Here is an 11,726-nt window from a genome sequence, read left to right as displayed (position 1 = left end):
AGGGCAACTTCCTTCAAATCAACAAGAACCCCGTGTCTCTTCTGAATGTGTGCAGGGAAGTATTCAAATCTTACAAGAGCACCATTGGCTCTCACCTAATGTAAGCATGCATTGAAGGTTAACTTGTCATATTGCAGAGTCTAGCTTAAAGGCATTCCAATGTTCCTAGCAAGTAGAACATATTAAGGCTGAGACAAATTAGAACTGCACGTACACTCCCGTTCAAGTTTTAGGACATCATCCAAGGGTTTTTATTTTCTACATTGTAGAATGAAATAAGATGGAATCATGTAACCAAAATATGAGATTCTTCAAATAGCCACACTTTGCTTTTGCACACTCAGCCAGATTCATGAAGTAGTCATCTGGAATGCATTTCAATTAACAGGTCTGCCTTAACACGTTTGAGCCAAGGTAGGTGTATACAGGGGATGGTATTTTACCAAATAGAGCTAAGTACATATTATGGCAAGAACAATTCAAATGTCAAGTGCAGTCGCAAAAACCAAGCGTTGCAACAGAAAAGACCTGACCTCTGCTGCAGAGGATGTTCATGTAACTCAACATCAAACCTTCATGGTCAAAATGCCACAAAGAAACCACTCAAGGACACCAAGAAACACAAGCAATGGCAATTTGTCCTTTGGTCTGGAGTCCAAATTGGAGATTTTTGGTGTCTTTGAACAGATGATCTCCCCACTATAAAGCATGGAGGTGGTGCTTTTTTGGTGACAGTCCAATTTATTTAGAATTCAAGGCACACTTAGCTACCACAGCGATACACCATCCAATCCGGTTTGCACTTAGTGGGACTATCATTTGTTTCTCAACAGGACAATGACCCAACACACCTCCAGACTGTGCAAGGGCTATTTGACCAAGAAGGAGAGTGATGTAGTGGTGCATCAGATGACCTGGCCTCCACCCAATTAAGATGGTTTGGGACGAGTCAGACCGCAGAGTGAAGGAAAAGCAGCTAACAAGTGCTCAGCATATGTGGGAACTCCTTCAAGACTTTCAGAAAAGCATTCCAGGTGAAGCTGGTTGAGCGAATGCCAATAGTGTACAAAGCTGTAATCAAGGCAAAGGGTGGCTACATTGAAGATTCTCAAATATATTTTGATTTATCACTATGGTTACTACATGACTTCGTAGTGTTGATGTCTTCACTATTAATTCTACAAAGTAGAAAATAGTACAAATTAAGAAAACCCCCTGAATGAGTAGGTGTTCTAAAACTTTTGACCAGTAGCGTATATTAGATGTCATCTGATTTGTTAAAATATTGAGGGATATCAAACCACATCGGGTCATTTATATAAGGAGGCCCATACCCACAATATCAAACCTTGTATAATTTGGATAGAATACATGTCATACCTTCATATCTAGTTAGTGCTCGATCATCTAAGATTAAAGTTAAGGGGGGGAAGCATTGATCAGCTAAATACAAACAGAACAGACATTTATTGTGCCAGAATCTACTGTACATAGTCAAACATGAAGTGTACCATGTAATCCTCAGATACTGAAATTACAGCAGCATGTAGTGAATCATAAAAAGGCTAAATGGAATGCTTTGTTCAGTAATACTGATTTGTACGGTGGGTGAGGAGGAATGCAGTCCAGTCTTATTAACATAATAAACAACCCAAATGCACTGTAGAATGGGTGAAGGAGAAGAGGTATTATATTACCATAGGAATAAATTGGTATATGGCAAGTAAGTACCTACTTTGGTCTACCTGAATTCCCTTACAGGTAACCCCAATCAAGTCTGTTTATATCTCATTTTAGGACCGCTCTCTGGAGCCTCTTTGCATTTCCAATGTCTCCGTCACGTGTTTCTCTGTCTGTGTCTCTAACAAAGGCCCCTGTACAGGCTGCCTTCCCATTTGTTTCATATTTTAAAAAGGGGTAAATCGTAGAAAAAGGTGCCAGGCGGATCAGGTAATAGTCAGACAGTGCTTTTGGTGGGAAGCTCTGTGCTATTGTGCCGCGTTTTCCTCAGTGACCCGTCGTCATGCGGCCGGGCCTTCTGCAGGTTGGACATGGCGGCGGTGCGCTCGATGTCGATGAAGGCGTAGAGCTCGGTGCGGCGCGTGGGGGTGGTAGGCAAAGGCGGCGAGGTTGGGGTGCGGGGCGTGTGGGGGTTGCTGGTGTCTGAGGACGCACCCTTGGAGGCTGCGGAGGAAGAGGCGGTAGTTTCCATCTCCACCTCGATGTAGTTGAGCGTCTTGGGATGCTCCTGACCCAGCGGCCGGCGGAAGTCGAAGTTGAACACGATGGGCCCGTCGCTGCGGCGGCGTGCCGTGTCGGGGGCACAGCGGGCGCTGAGGGGGGCAGTCACATTCTCTGTGTTCACATAGTTGTGGGAGGACTCCATGGCTGACAGAGGGGGGTGGGCTGACAGGGGATGGGAGTAGGAATGGTGGAGGAGGCTGTGTTGGTGGTGGTTGTAGCCGTTGAGGGAGGACATCTTTAGCCCCCCCTGGCCTCCTCCACCACGGGGACCACCGTTGTTCTCCTCCTCCTCGTTGCTGGGCTTGCGGGTCTCCCAGACGGGCGGCAGGGCCGGGAGGTTCTCGTAGTCTAGGAGGGCCGTGCGCCGCTGGGCTGAGTTGTTGACATTCTGCAGGGTGTCAGGGGTCACGGGGGGCAAGAGATGCCGGCGAGGGGCTGTGGCTGGAGCCCCGACAGAGGCAGAGGAGCCATTGGAGTGTGTAGAGGACGGCTGAGGCTGGCCCTCTGGTGGGGCTGGGGCCTCCGTGTCTGTGTGGCCGTTGGTCTCTCCCTCTCCAGGCTCCGGGGACTCTGAGTCCTCCCCTGCCTCCTCTTCATCTCCATCCTCAGTCTGATGCTTCCCCTTGGCCATCTTTTTCTGCGCAGGGGTGGGCCCCAGCACGAAGCGTACCCCTTGGGACTCCAGCAGTACCTGGGGTTCTTCCTGGAGCTGGGCCTGGGGCTCTGGTCTGGCTACCCTCGGAGGTGGTGGTGTAGGGGGGCACTGGGACTGGGCTGAGCCAGGGCTGTCCAGAGGGGCTGGAGCAGTCAGAGGGCTGGGCTGGTCATCCAGCAGACCTGTGGTGTTCACATAAGTGTGGACCTGTGGACGGATCAGGAGACAGGGTTAATAGAACATCGTTATCACTCCAACTCAGCAGCTTCTACATCAACTCATTATTTCCCATCGATGTCACAAGTAGCACAGTGGGTGTCTTCTTTAGGATATCTCAAAATGTGCTCTACTGAACATGACCCAAACATTTGTATGGAGATGTGTAGTTATATCAATAAAGCTATACGTTTTGGGAGTATTTCAGTGTGCAGGGCAGGCCTTATTCTATTCCCTCAAATTCGCCAGGCATTTGGTGTTAGAGTTGTTCTCTCACCGCCTCGTCAGCCACTAGGAGGGGGTGTGTAGACTCCTCTCCCACTGAGGGCAGTCGGGTGCTGGCCACAGACGGGTGGCGTGTGGAGGGGTGCGAGGGGGCGTCGCCCACCGAAGGGATCCGGGTGACACCATTGTGCACGGTGGGAACAGAGTAGCCCAGAGCTGAACAGACATAAGCGAAGAACTGGGGGTCAGTGGGGACATTGAAAGGGTTGACTGACAGACAAGACTTCAGCCTTTTCTTTTTATAGCAGTTATCTAATGAAGGAAGGCTCAGTAATGAAAGAGTTAGGTATTTGAGAGTGTGACAGCCATATGAGGCAATGGACATTCTAGGGACAGGAACAGGCATTTCTCAGGTCATTGCAAGTGTTGGTAGAAGTATTCATTATGGGGCCTGTGCAAGCCCTAGTTGTAGGATGAATATAGGATTACCGGCAGGAGTATGTGTGGCCTGCTGGTTGGTCTCCAGTACGGCCTCCTCCACCACACTGATGCTGTGGTTGTGCATCACCTCCTGCAGCATGTTGAAGATCTCCTCCGCCCGAGCACACTTAAAGGCAAAGATCCCTGAAGACACAGTCAAACGCAGTCAAGAAAAGTCAAAAGTGCGGTTGCGCCGCAGATCTCATCATGATGTTCAACTCAGGAACCACACATTGGGCAGTACGACTGCAATATAGACTTTTGAGAAACAACCATTACCAGCACTGCTCACGCATTCACGTTTAACAAAGTTTTGTACATCTATGGGCTCTTTCAACTTGTCCTTGCCACCTATGCCCTTGCCTGCCTTGTAATCTATGATGTAAAGGGACTGGATAGGTGAAAGCAACAGAGCCATAGAGATAAAAAGGAAGCGTAGTAATACGTCAAGAAGGAACACACAGGAACAACCATAGGTATGGCATCACATCAGGGACAAACTACACAGGATCCTATCACCGAGACTAGTCACACTGCACAGAGAACAGAACACACAACTTATGCGGGACCAAACCCGAAAACTCCCAACTCCCTCAAGCACAACACCACACAGAGTCAGACACAGGCATCAATACTGTCACCACAGAAATAGAATCACGAGAGTGGGCTTCTATTGCCGTATTTAAGTCAATGAAGCCATTATGATTCTATTTCTATGACTAACATTTCTGGTAATCACATTATTACATCATTATCACAGCACGGGAACACAGCAAGCCTGACTTACCAGAACCCCAGAACCCATAGTACCCCCAGACCTCATCCCTTTGAAAGCATGGATGGAGTCAAAAAAATAACCACACAGACAATTGTGTCATTAGCATTGCAGCATAATCAATATTTCACTGGTTCAAGTCGATATAACAGTAAAGCTGATGTTGGGGCCTAATGACCTAGTTGCAGATGTGATTCAATGTATTCTGATGTGGTTTTTATCACGGTTAATCCTCCCCCACCCAAAAAAACAAATACTAACACCCTTGCCTCTGGCACTAACACTTGTCTTTTCTTACTAGCACCGACTTTGCTGATATCTGCTTTATAGAGGAAATGTTTTCCTTACTATGACTGATATGTGGTTGTCTCACCTAGCTCCCTTATGATTAACGCTACGGATAAGTGCGTCTGCCAAATAACTAAAATGTAAAAATTTATAATAATGCCCAGGCAGCTGGGGCACCACATAAATTAGTTAGGTAGCCTAGCGGTTAAGAAAGTTGGGCTAGTAACTGACAGAACGCTCGTCCGAATCCCAGAGCTGACTATGTGAAAAATATGTCGATGTGCCACTGAGCAAGGCACTTAACCATAATTACTCCTTTAAATCGCTCTGGATAAGAGCGTCTGTTAAATTACCTCAATGTCAATGGTGCGACATACGCTGAGAGCGGCCCTTGAAAATGACAAAAATCAATGAATGAAATACGTGAAATCAATAATTGTGCGGAATGGAAAGCTCTATTAATTTACCTTGTCCCGTCTGGCAGCGGCGGCCACTCTCGAAGGAGAAGAGGTTGGAGTCGTAGCCATAGCGACGCAGGCACATGTAGGGCCACTTGACATCGTCACGGCGATAGGTGTGGAGGACGAGCTCTACCTCTGTCAGCTCCATCATGCCTGAGCCCAGCTCGTTCCCATCGTCATCCACGTTTATCACCTGGCAACAGAACAATAACATTACACAATGGCCACGGTGTCAGTCTTCATTATGCAACCAATATCTCCCATTCATTCAGGTGAGAGGTCTCCATATTTTGACATGTCGCAAAATCTGTCATAACTAGGGAGTAGAATATGGGCTCAGCAATGATCCACCGTTGAAGTATGTTTGTTGTAATGGATCAAGAGACTCACCTTAAATTTGGTTTGATGATTATCTGGGATTGACTCCTTCTCTGGACAGCTTAAACAGCTACCCATGGCTTCTTCAGAGCACCATCTGATGTCTGGATCATAAGGTCATTTAAATAAGATTGAATGGACATCATATAAAAGAGTGAAAAGACATCATAGGAAGAGTGAATGTTCACCATAGGAAGAGTTGTAGCTAAAGAAAGTAAAAAATATATATATATTTACCTAGATCCAACCTCCAGTATCCCTGGTTCCATCTTCCGAGCACTCATGTTTTCTTTATCTGCTATGCCAACATAAGATGTGGGCCTGCACACAGATCATTTACAGTCAGCCAAGTTAGGTAGCTGGACGACCTAGTTTGTTATACAACTGGAGTTCGTTAGCTAGCTATTGTGTCTGGCAAGTTAAAAGGTTAGCGTTGGCCTCAAATGATGTAAATAAGACAATGTTAGCTAGTAAGGAAAGTTAACGTCGTTACAAGCTAGCTACAGTTACCGAATTACGCTGGCTAACTCTAGAAGTAGCTTGGGCCAAAGCATTATATTCCGAATACAAGATTTTGGTTTAACTGGCTTTATTGATATGAAAATATATAGTTAACGTTATAGCTAGCTAGTTCCTCAAATGGTTAGATAATGTTAACGTTAGTAACTTAATCTCCTTGCGTCAGACGTGGTTGACTAACTACGAAACTTCACCGTTAGCACATTCATTACTGTAGCCAGTAGGTTAACATTAGCTAACTACAGTAGCTAGCTCTCGTGAATTGCTAGCAGCCACGCGAGTTAGCTAGCGAATTAGTCATAAAAAAACATAGAATGCAAGTTGTCTTAACTAAGACATTTTTGGAATACTTACGAGTATGGCAAACGGAAGGGGGCAGTTCTTCCAAACTTTTCAGACACAAACGATAGCAACCTAGCTAGCTAGCTCTGCTATCTCATACGAAGCTAGCTCAACTCCACCATCTTTCCTCTGCGTTGTTAGCTAGTAGAGCGCCAAAAAAATAAATAAATCACAACTTCTTCCAAAGGTGGCTACCATTCATGTTTTCGACCGCAAGATAATGAAAATTGATATAAATCCATGTATAATCCTTTATGTCTCTCTCTTTCTATATATATATACCTCCCCCAAAAAAAGAAGCTCGTTTATTTTAGTGGCACCGTCTTTATTGCAGCTAGGTAAATCACAGCAACTTCTTGGCTAAACTTCCGAGAGTTTCAGGCAAACATTTTCAATGTGGTGAATGTGCAGCCCACTGCGCATGCGCGAGGATTGGGGGGGGCTCTTGGGTCATCATCTCCCAAATCATGACTCCATAATAAATGTATTATATGAATAAATAATTGTCAATTATTTTTTTAGTTATCTAAGTATTTTATTGAAACACTCAAATAATATATTAATTGCCCTCGTCTTGATACGTTTCTAGGCCTACTTAGATTGCAAAATGGGAAACTGCATACAGTAACTACTATAATTTGTGTGACGATTCACAGAATCCATCAGTCACTCAGATAATTACAATCATGTTTGCCAATGTGTGAGTTGTGGATTTGCACATTGTAGATGTGTGTGATTTGTAGTTCCATGATATGATTTTAAAATACATCAAACGATGTGTTAAAATACATCAAATATACACAAAAATCATTATCATTTTACAGGCTACACATATGGATTACACAACATAAACGGTGTGCTTTCATAACTCATATGGTCATCCTTTTGCATGACTAGTTTTCTATTCAAGCGATATATCGCACGGGCTGTACAATATCTACAAATAAATGTGCAATGGGTTTATCTACATACATATTTCAGATATTTTTGAATGATTTCAGTGCTTATGAAAATAAGTATAATTTCAAACAGAAAGCATTTTTGTCTAACATTTGACAAAAATGTGACTTGTGAAAGATGCAATAGCCTGTACATTTACTGTAGATATGTGAATACTGTTAGATCATTTTTACTTATGCAGTATCAGATGTTTTTTTGTTTTTTTACAGGTTTTTGGTCTGTGCCACGTAATAATGTATAAATGGCAGCTTAACAAACAAAATGAACACACTGTGTACGAAAGCCAAGGATGCAAATGTAAAGCATATATACAAACACACAGATATAAGGCAAGTATATACAATTATGTTAATATATATTCTCGTATCATTTTAATAGCTATAAAGTGTTCTATATTCCATAATATCTAGAAAAGAACAATCAACAGAAATAGTAGAACATGTGTCCCTGCAGTGCTATACTAGTGAAAGTACAAACAGTTCTCTCCTTCAGTAGTCCTGACACTCTTTAACGTCTGGCATACACCATATCTGTAGGCCAAAAACAAAACAAAAAATATAATTTGTGATGTCATCCAGCTCTCCAACCTCCTAAATGTGTGTAGCTGCGTTTTGTGTTTGAAATGGGTTGCTTGAGTAGCCTGGTCGTATAACTGTAAGTCTTATAGTAATCTCTACTACCGTTGCCATGTCATACGTGTTTGCTATTCCAGGGTAGTGGGTTCGATTCCCGGGACCACCCATATGTAAAAAGCATGCACGCATGACTGTAAGACACTTTGGATAAAAGTGTCTGCTAAATGGCATATGAATACTGTATTATCTTACTTTAACCCAGACAGGAGTTGGCTAAGCACAAACAGACTGGACCAGGCACCAGGCTAATATTTGACAGGATAGATCATTTGTGATGTCTTCTAGATATGAACTGCAGTACAGAGAGTTCTAAGGAATGTGAGGGCTTACCTCTTTGGGGGTCAGGGTTGACATTCTCATAGATGGGGTAGAGGGGGTTCTCCTGCTCACTGCGAAGCTTCCTGGCTCGGAGGACGTCTCTCATACACTGGTGGAGATACGCATACTGGCACTTTAAAGAAAAGAAGAAAAGAAACATACCCAGATATATCAATGTCAGGATGTGTTATTACATAACACAGGTTCTGGAGTTAACACACAACTGCACATACACACAGAGTAACACAGAGTAAAACTGTATCTCACACAAACACACACCCGTCTCACCTCAGTCTGCACCATGTGTGAGCGGTGGAGACGCAGGTCGAAGACAGCTCCGTAGATGTCTACTGTGTCCTTTGTGTCCAGCTGCTGCAGGACTCTGTCCAGTGATATGAAAGTCCCTGTACGGCCCACACCAGCACTGTGACAGAGAGGAGCGAGAGAGAAAGACAAAGCGAGAGAGAAAGACAAAGATAAAGACAAAGAGAAAGAGAAAGAGAAAGACAAAGACAAAAACAAAGAGAAAGAGACAGACAGACAAACAAACAGACAGACAGACAGACAGACAGACAGACAGACAGACAGACAGACAGACAGACAGAGAGAGAGAGAGAGAGAGAGAGAGAGAAAGGGTTGGAGGGCAAATACAGTTTAGTTACCTTACCTAAACGGAGAGGGGAAATATAATTGGTCAACATCATTTCAGTCAATTTCTTTTGAATTGAAATGGAATTAACCTCAACTCTGGTCATTACTGCAGGCTGTAACTATACTGTCTCTTCAGGAAAGACGAGACACTATATCTCAGTGTGTCCTATGGAGTTTTTGTTTTGAATGGGAGACTAGGGAATTGGGACAGTGACCCACCTGCAGTGAGCTACGGTGGCCCCAGACCCAGGGGTCCTGTTGACATAGTCCCTGACGGTCCTGACAAACTGGATGAGTGACTGGGTGGTCTCTGGGACGCCGTGGTCGGGCCACACCGTGTAGTGGAACTGACGCACCACCCTGGAGTAGTTCAACTGGTCCTCCTGCATGGGAGTTAAGACACAGTCAGAAAGAGAGACTTACTAGAGGCTGACTACACACAGCTCGCCACTTACCTACTGTATGTTCTGTCACATAATGATACGTCAAGACAGCATTAGCTGCACCCAATTATGGTCATATTTCAAGTGTTGGAGAAGCTACTCTGAAAATATGGTTTAACAAGCTGCCAAATACTTCACACTGGAAGATGTTAGGCTACATTAAAGCTACCCTTCAGAAAAAGTTTACTTAGCTAACTCAAGTTACTCACTACAACCAAACTACTTTGTGAAACATTATCATATATACAGTAAATCTGAAATGTCATAGACTACAAATTGCAAGAACAGATCATTTTTGGGTCATATGTTAAGAGAATGTGACATTTTGCATATTAAACACAAAACAACATATTTCAAGTGAGAATTAGGCAGGTCTAATACTGCAAAATATTGAAATTATTACCCGATTCACCCATATTTGCTTATATTTTTGCAAAAGTAGTTAGCCATGCCACTACATGGCAAAAAAGTTATTAACTACCCGAAAACACTACCTAGATTTGAATTTAGTTGAACTACCAACAAGCTACTGCAAAATGTAGATAAATTACTAATTTAACTACATATATAGTTCACTACTCCCACTGTATTTCAATATGATAAAAAAAAAAAACTATCACTACTATATGTGAAACTGAATTTAAGGCCAACACACAATATATCACTTTGAAGAAAAGAACCTGGTATTTAAAAAAAAAAAATCAGTTTCCAGAATCAGTGTCCTGCACACTCACGCTGCAAATCTTGAATTCCCGGATAGTCCACTCTGGCAGCACAGACTCAGACAGCATCTGGACTATGAGGTCTCCATAATACAAAGGTTCCTGGTCAAAGGGCCAGTAGTGATCACACTTCACCTGGAAGGACCACACAAAGACGCGTAGATAGTAACATTGTAATAACATATTGTTCAATAGAACATGATAGCAGCACTGGTCCGGACAAAGCAAAAAGGCAACTCCTTCTACCCACCCTGCCTTTCTCCACACACTGCGTCACCATGACAATGTTATTGACATTCTGCTCCCACACCATCTTCCAGAAGTCATCCTTGGTTCCAGGAAGTGGGCCCTGAGTGGCGATGTACTCCCTACGGAAGTTGTTCCCCTGAAACAAGAAGAGATTTAATTGACATTTCGTTTTTTCACCTGACCCTTATTATTAAGTTTAATGAAGCAGCAAAAAAAAGCTGCAAAGGATTGTCCGGCATGGCATGAGCTGGTGGCAGCCTTATGCTCCACAAAGGATTGTCCGGCATGGCATGAGCTGGTGGCAGCCTTATGCTCCACAAAGGATTGTCCGGCATGGCATGAGCCTGTGGCAGCCTTATGCTCCACAAAGGATTGTCCGGCATGGCATGAGCCGGTGGCAGCCTTATGCTCCACAAAGGATTGTCCGGCATGGCATGAGCCTGTGGCAGCCTTATGCTCCACAAAGGATTGTCCGGCATGGCATGAGCCTGTGGCAGCCTTATGCTCCACAAAGGATTGTCCGGCATGGCATGAGCCTGTGGCAGCCTTATGCTCCACAAAGGATTGTCCGGCATGGCATGAGCCTGTGGCAGCCTTATGCTCCACAAAGGATTGTCCGGCATGGCATGAGCCTGTGGCAGCCTTATGCTCCACAAAGGATTGTCCGGCATGGCATGAGCCTGTGGCAGCCTTATGCTCCACAAAGGATTGTCCGGCATGGCATGAGCCTGTGGCAGCCTTATGCTCCACAAAGGATTGTCCGGCATGGCATGAGCCTGTGGCAGCCTTATGCTCCACAAAGGATTGTCCGGCATGGCATGAGCCTGTGGCAGCCTTATGCTCCACAAAGGATTGTCCGGCATGGCATGAGCCTGTGGCAGCCTTATGCTCCACAAAGGATTGTCCATGGCATGGCATGAGCCTTGTCCGGCATGGCATGAGCCTTATGCTCCACAAAGGATTGTCCGGCATGGCATGAGCTGGTGGCAGCCTTATGCTCCACAAAGGATTGTCCGGCATGGCATGAGCTGGTGGCAGCCTTATGCTCCACAAAGGATTCCACAAAGGATTGTCCGGCATGGCATGAGCCTGTGGCAGCCTTATGCTCCACAAAGGATTGTCCGGCATGGCATGAGCCTGTGGCAGCCTTATGCTCCACAAAGGA

General features: G+C 44.6%; 2 protein-coding genes across 3 annotated transcripts in view; both read right to left on the bottom strand.

Annotated features, from left to right (window-relative positions):
- Nucleotides 1-221: 221 nt before the first annotated feature.
- On the bottom strand, nt 222-8,031 carry LOC115109654 (fibroblast growth factor receptor substrate 2-like). 2 transcript variants are annotated; one of them, XM_029634851.2, is made up of 7 exons: nt 6,596-8,031; nt 5,960-6,043; nt 5,735-5,826; nt 5,351-5,537; nt 3,830-3,964; nt 3,393-3,556; nt 222-3,106 (listed from the first exon to the last, which is right to left on the bottom strand). In XM_029634851.2, exons 3-7 carry the CDS (start codon nt 5,798-5,800, stop codon nt 1,958-1,960), a joined length of 1,701 nt encoding a protein of 566 aa, XP_029490711.1. In that variant the 5' UTR covers nt 5,801-5,826; nt 5,960-6,043; nt 6,596-8,031; the 3' UTR covers nt 222-1,957. The 2 variants fall into 2 exon arrangements, with proteins under 2 accessions (XP_029490711.1, XP_064865937.1); XM_065009865.1 differs by lacking the exon at nt 6,596-8,031 and having other exon boundaries at nt 5,960-6,589.
- The window catches only part of LOC115109653 (receptor-type tyrosine-protein phosphatase beta-like), a 67,818-nt gene continuing 63,788 nt past the window's right edge, over nt 7,697-11,726 (bottom strand). Inside the window, 6 exon segments of the mRNA XM_065009864.1 lie at nt 7,697-8,073; nt 8,509-8,629; nt 8,785-8,920; nt 9,367-9,530; nt 10,325-10,447; nt 10,563-10,697. Coding sequence (XP_064865936.1) covers nt 8,051-8,073; nt 8,509-8,629; nt 8,785-8,920; nt 9,367-9,530; nt 10,325-10,447; nt 10,563-10,697 — 702 coding nt within the window. The 3' untranslated portion in view covers nt 7,697-8,050.

This window comes from Oncorhynchus nerka, linkage group LG25 (assembly GCF_034236695.1).
Source record: "Oncorhynchus nerka isolate Pitt River linkage group LG25, Oner_Uvic_2.0, whole genome shotgun sequence".
Classification (NCBI taxonomy): Eukaryota; Metazoa; Chordata; class Actinopteri; order Salmoniformes; family Salmonidae; genus Oncorhynchus; species Oncorhynchus nerka.
The sequence above is the reverse complement of the archived record's forward strand: the minus strand, read 5'-3'. Positions and strand labels throughout refer to the sequence as shown.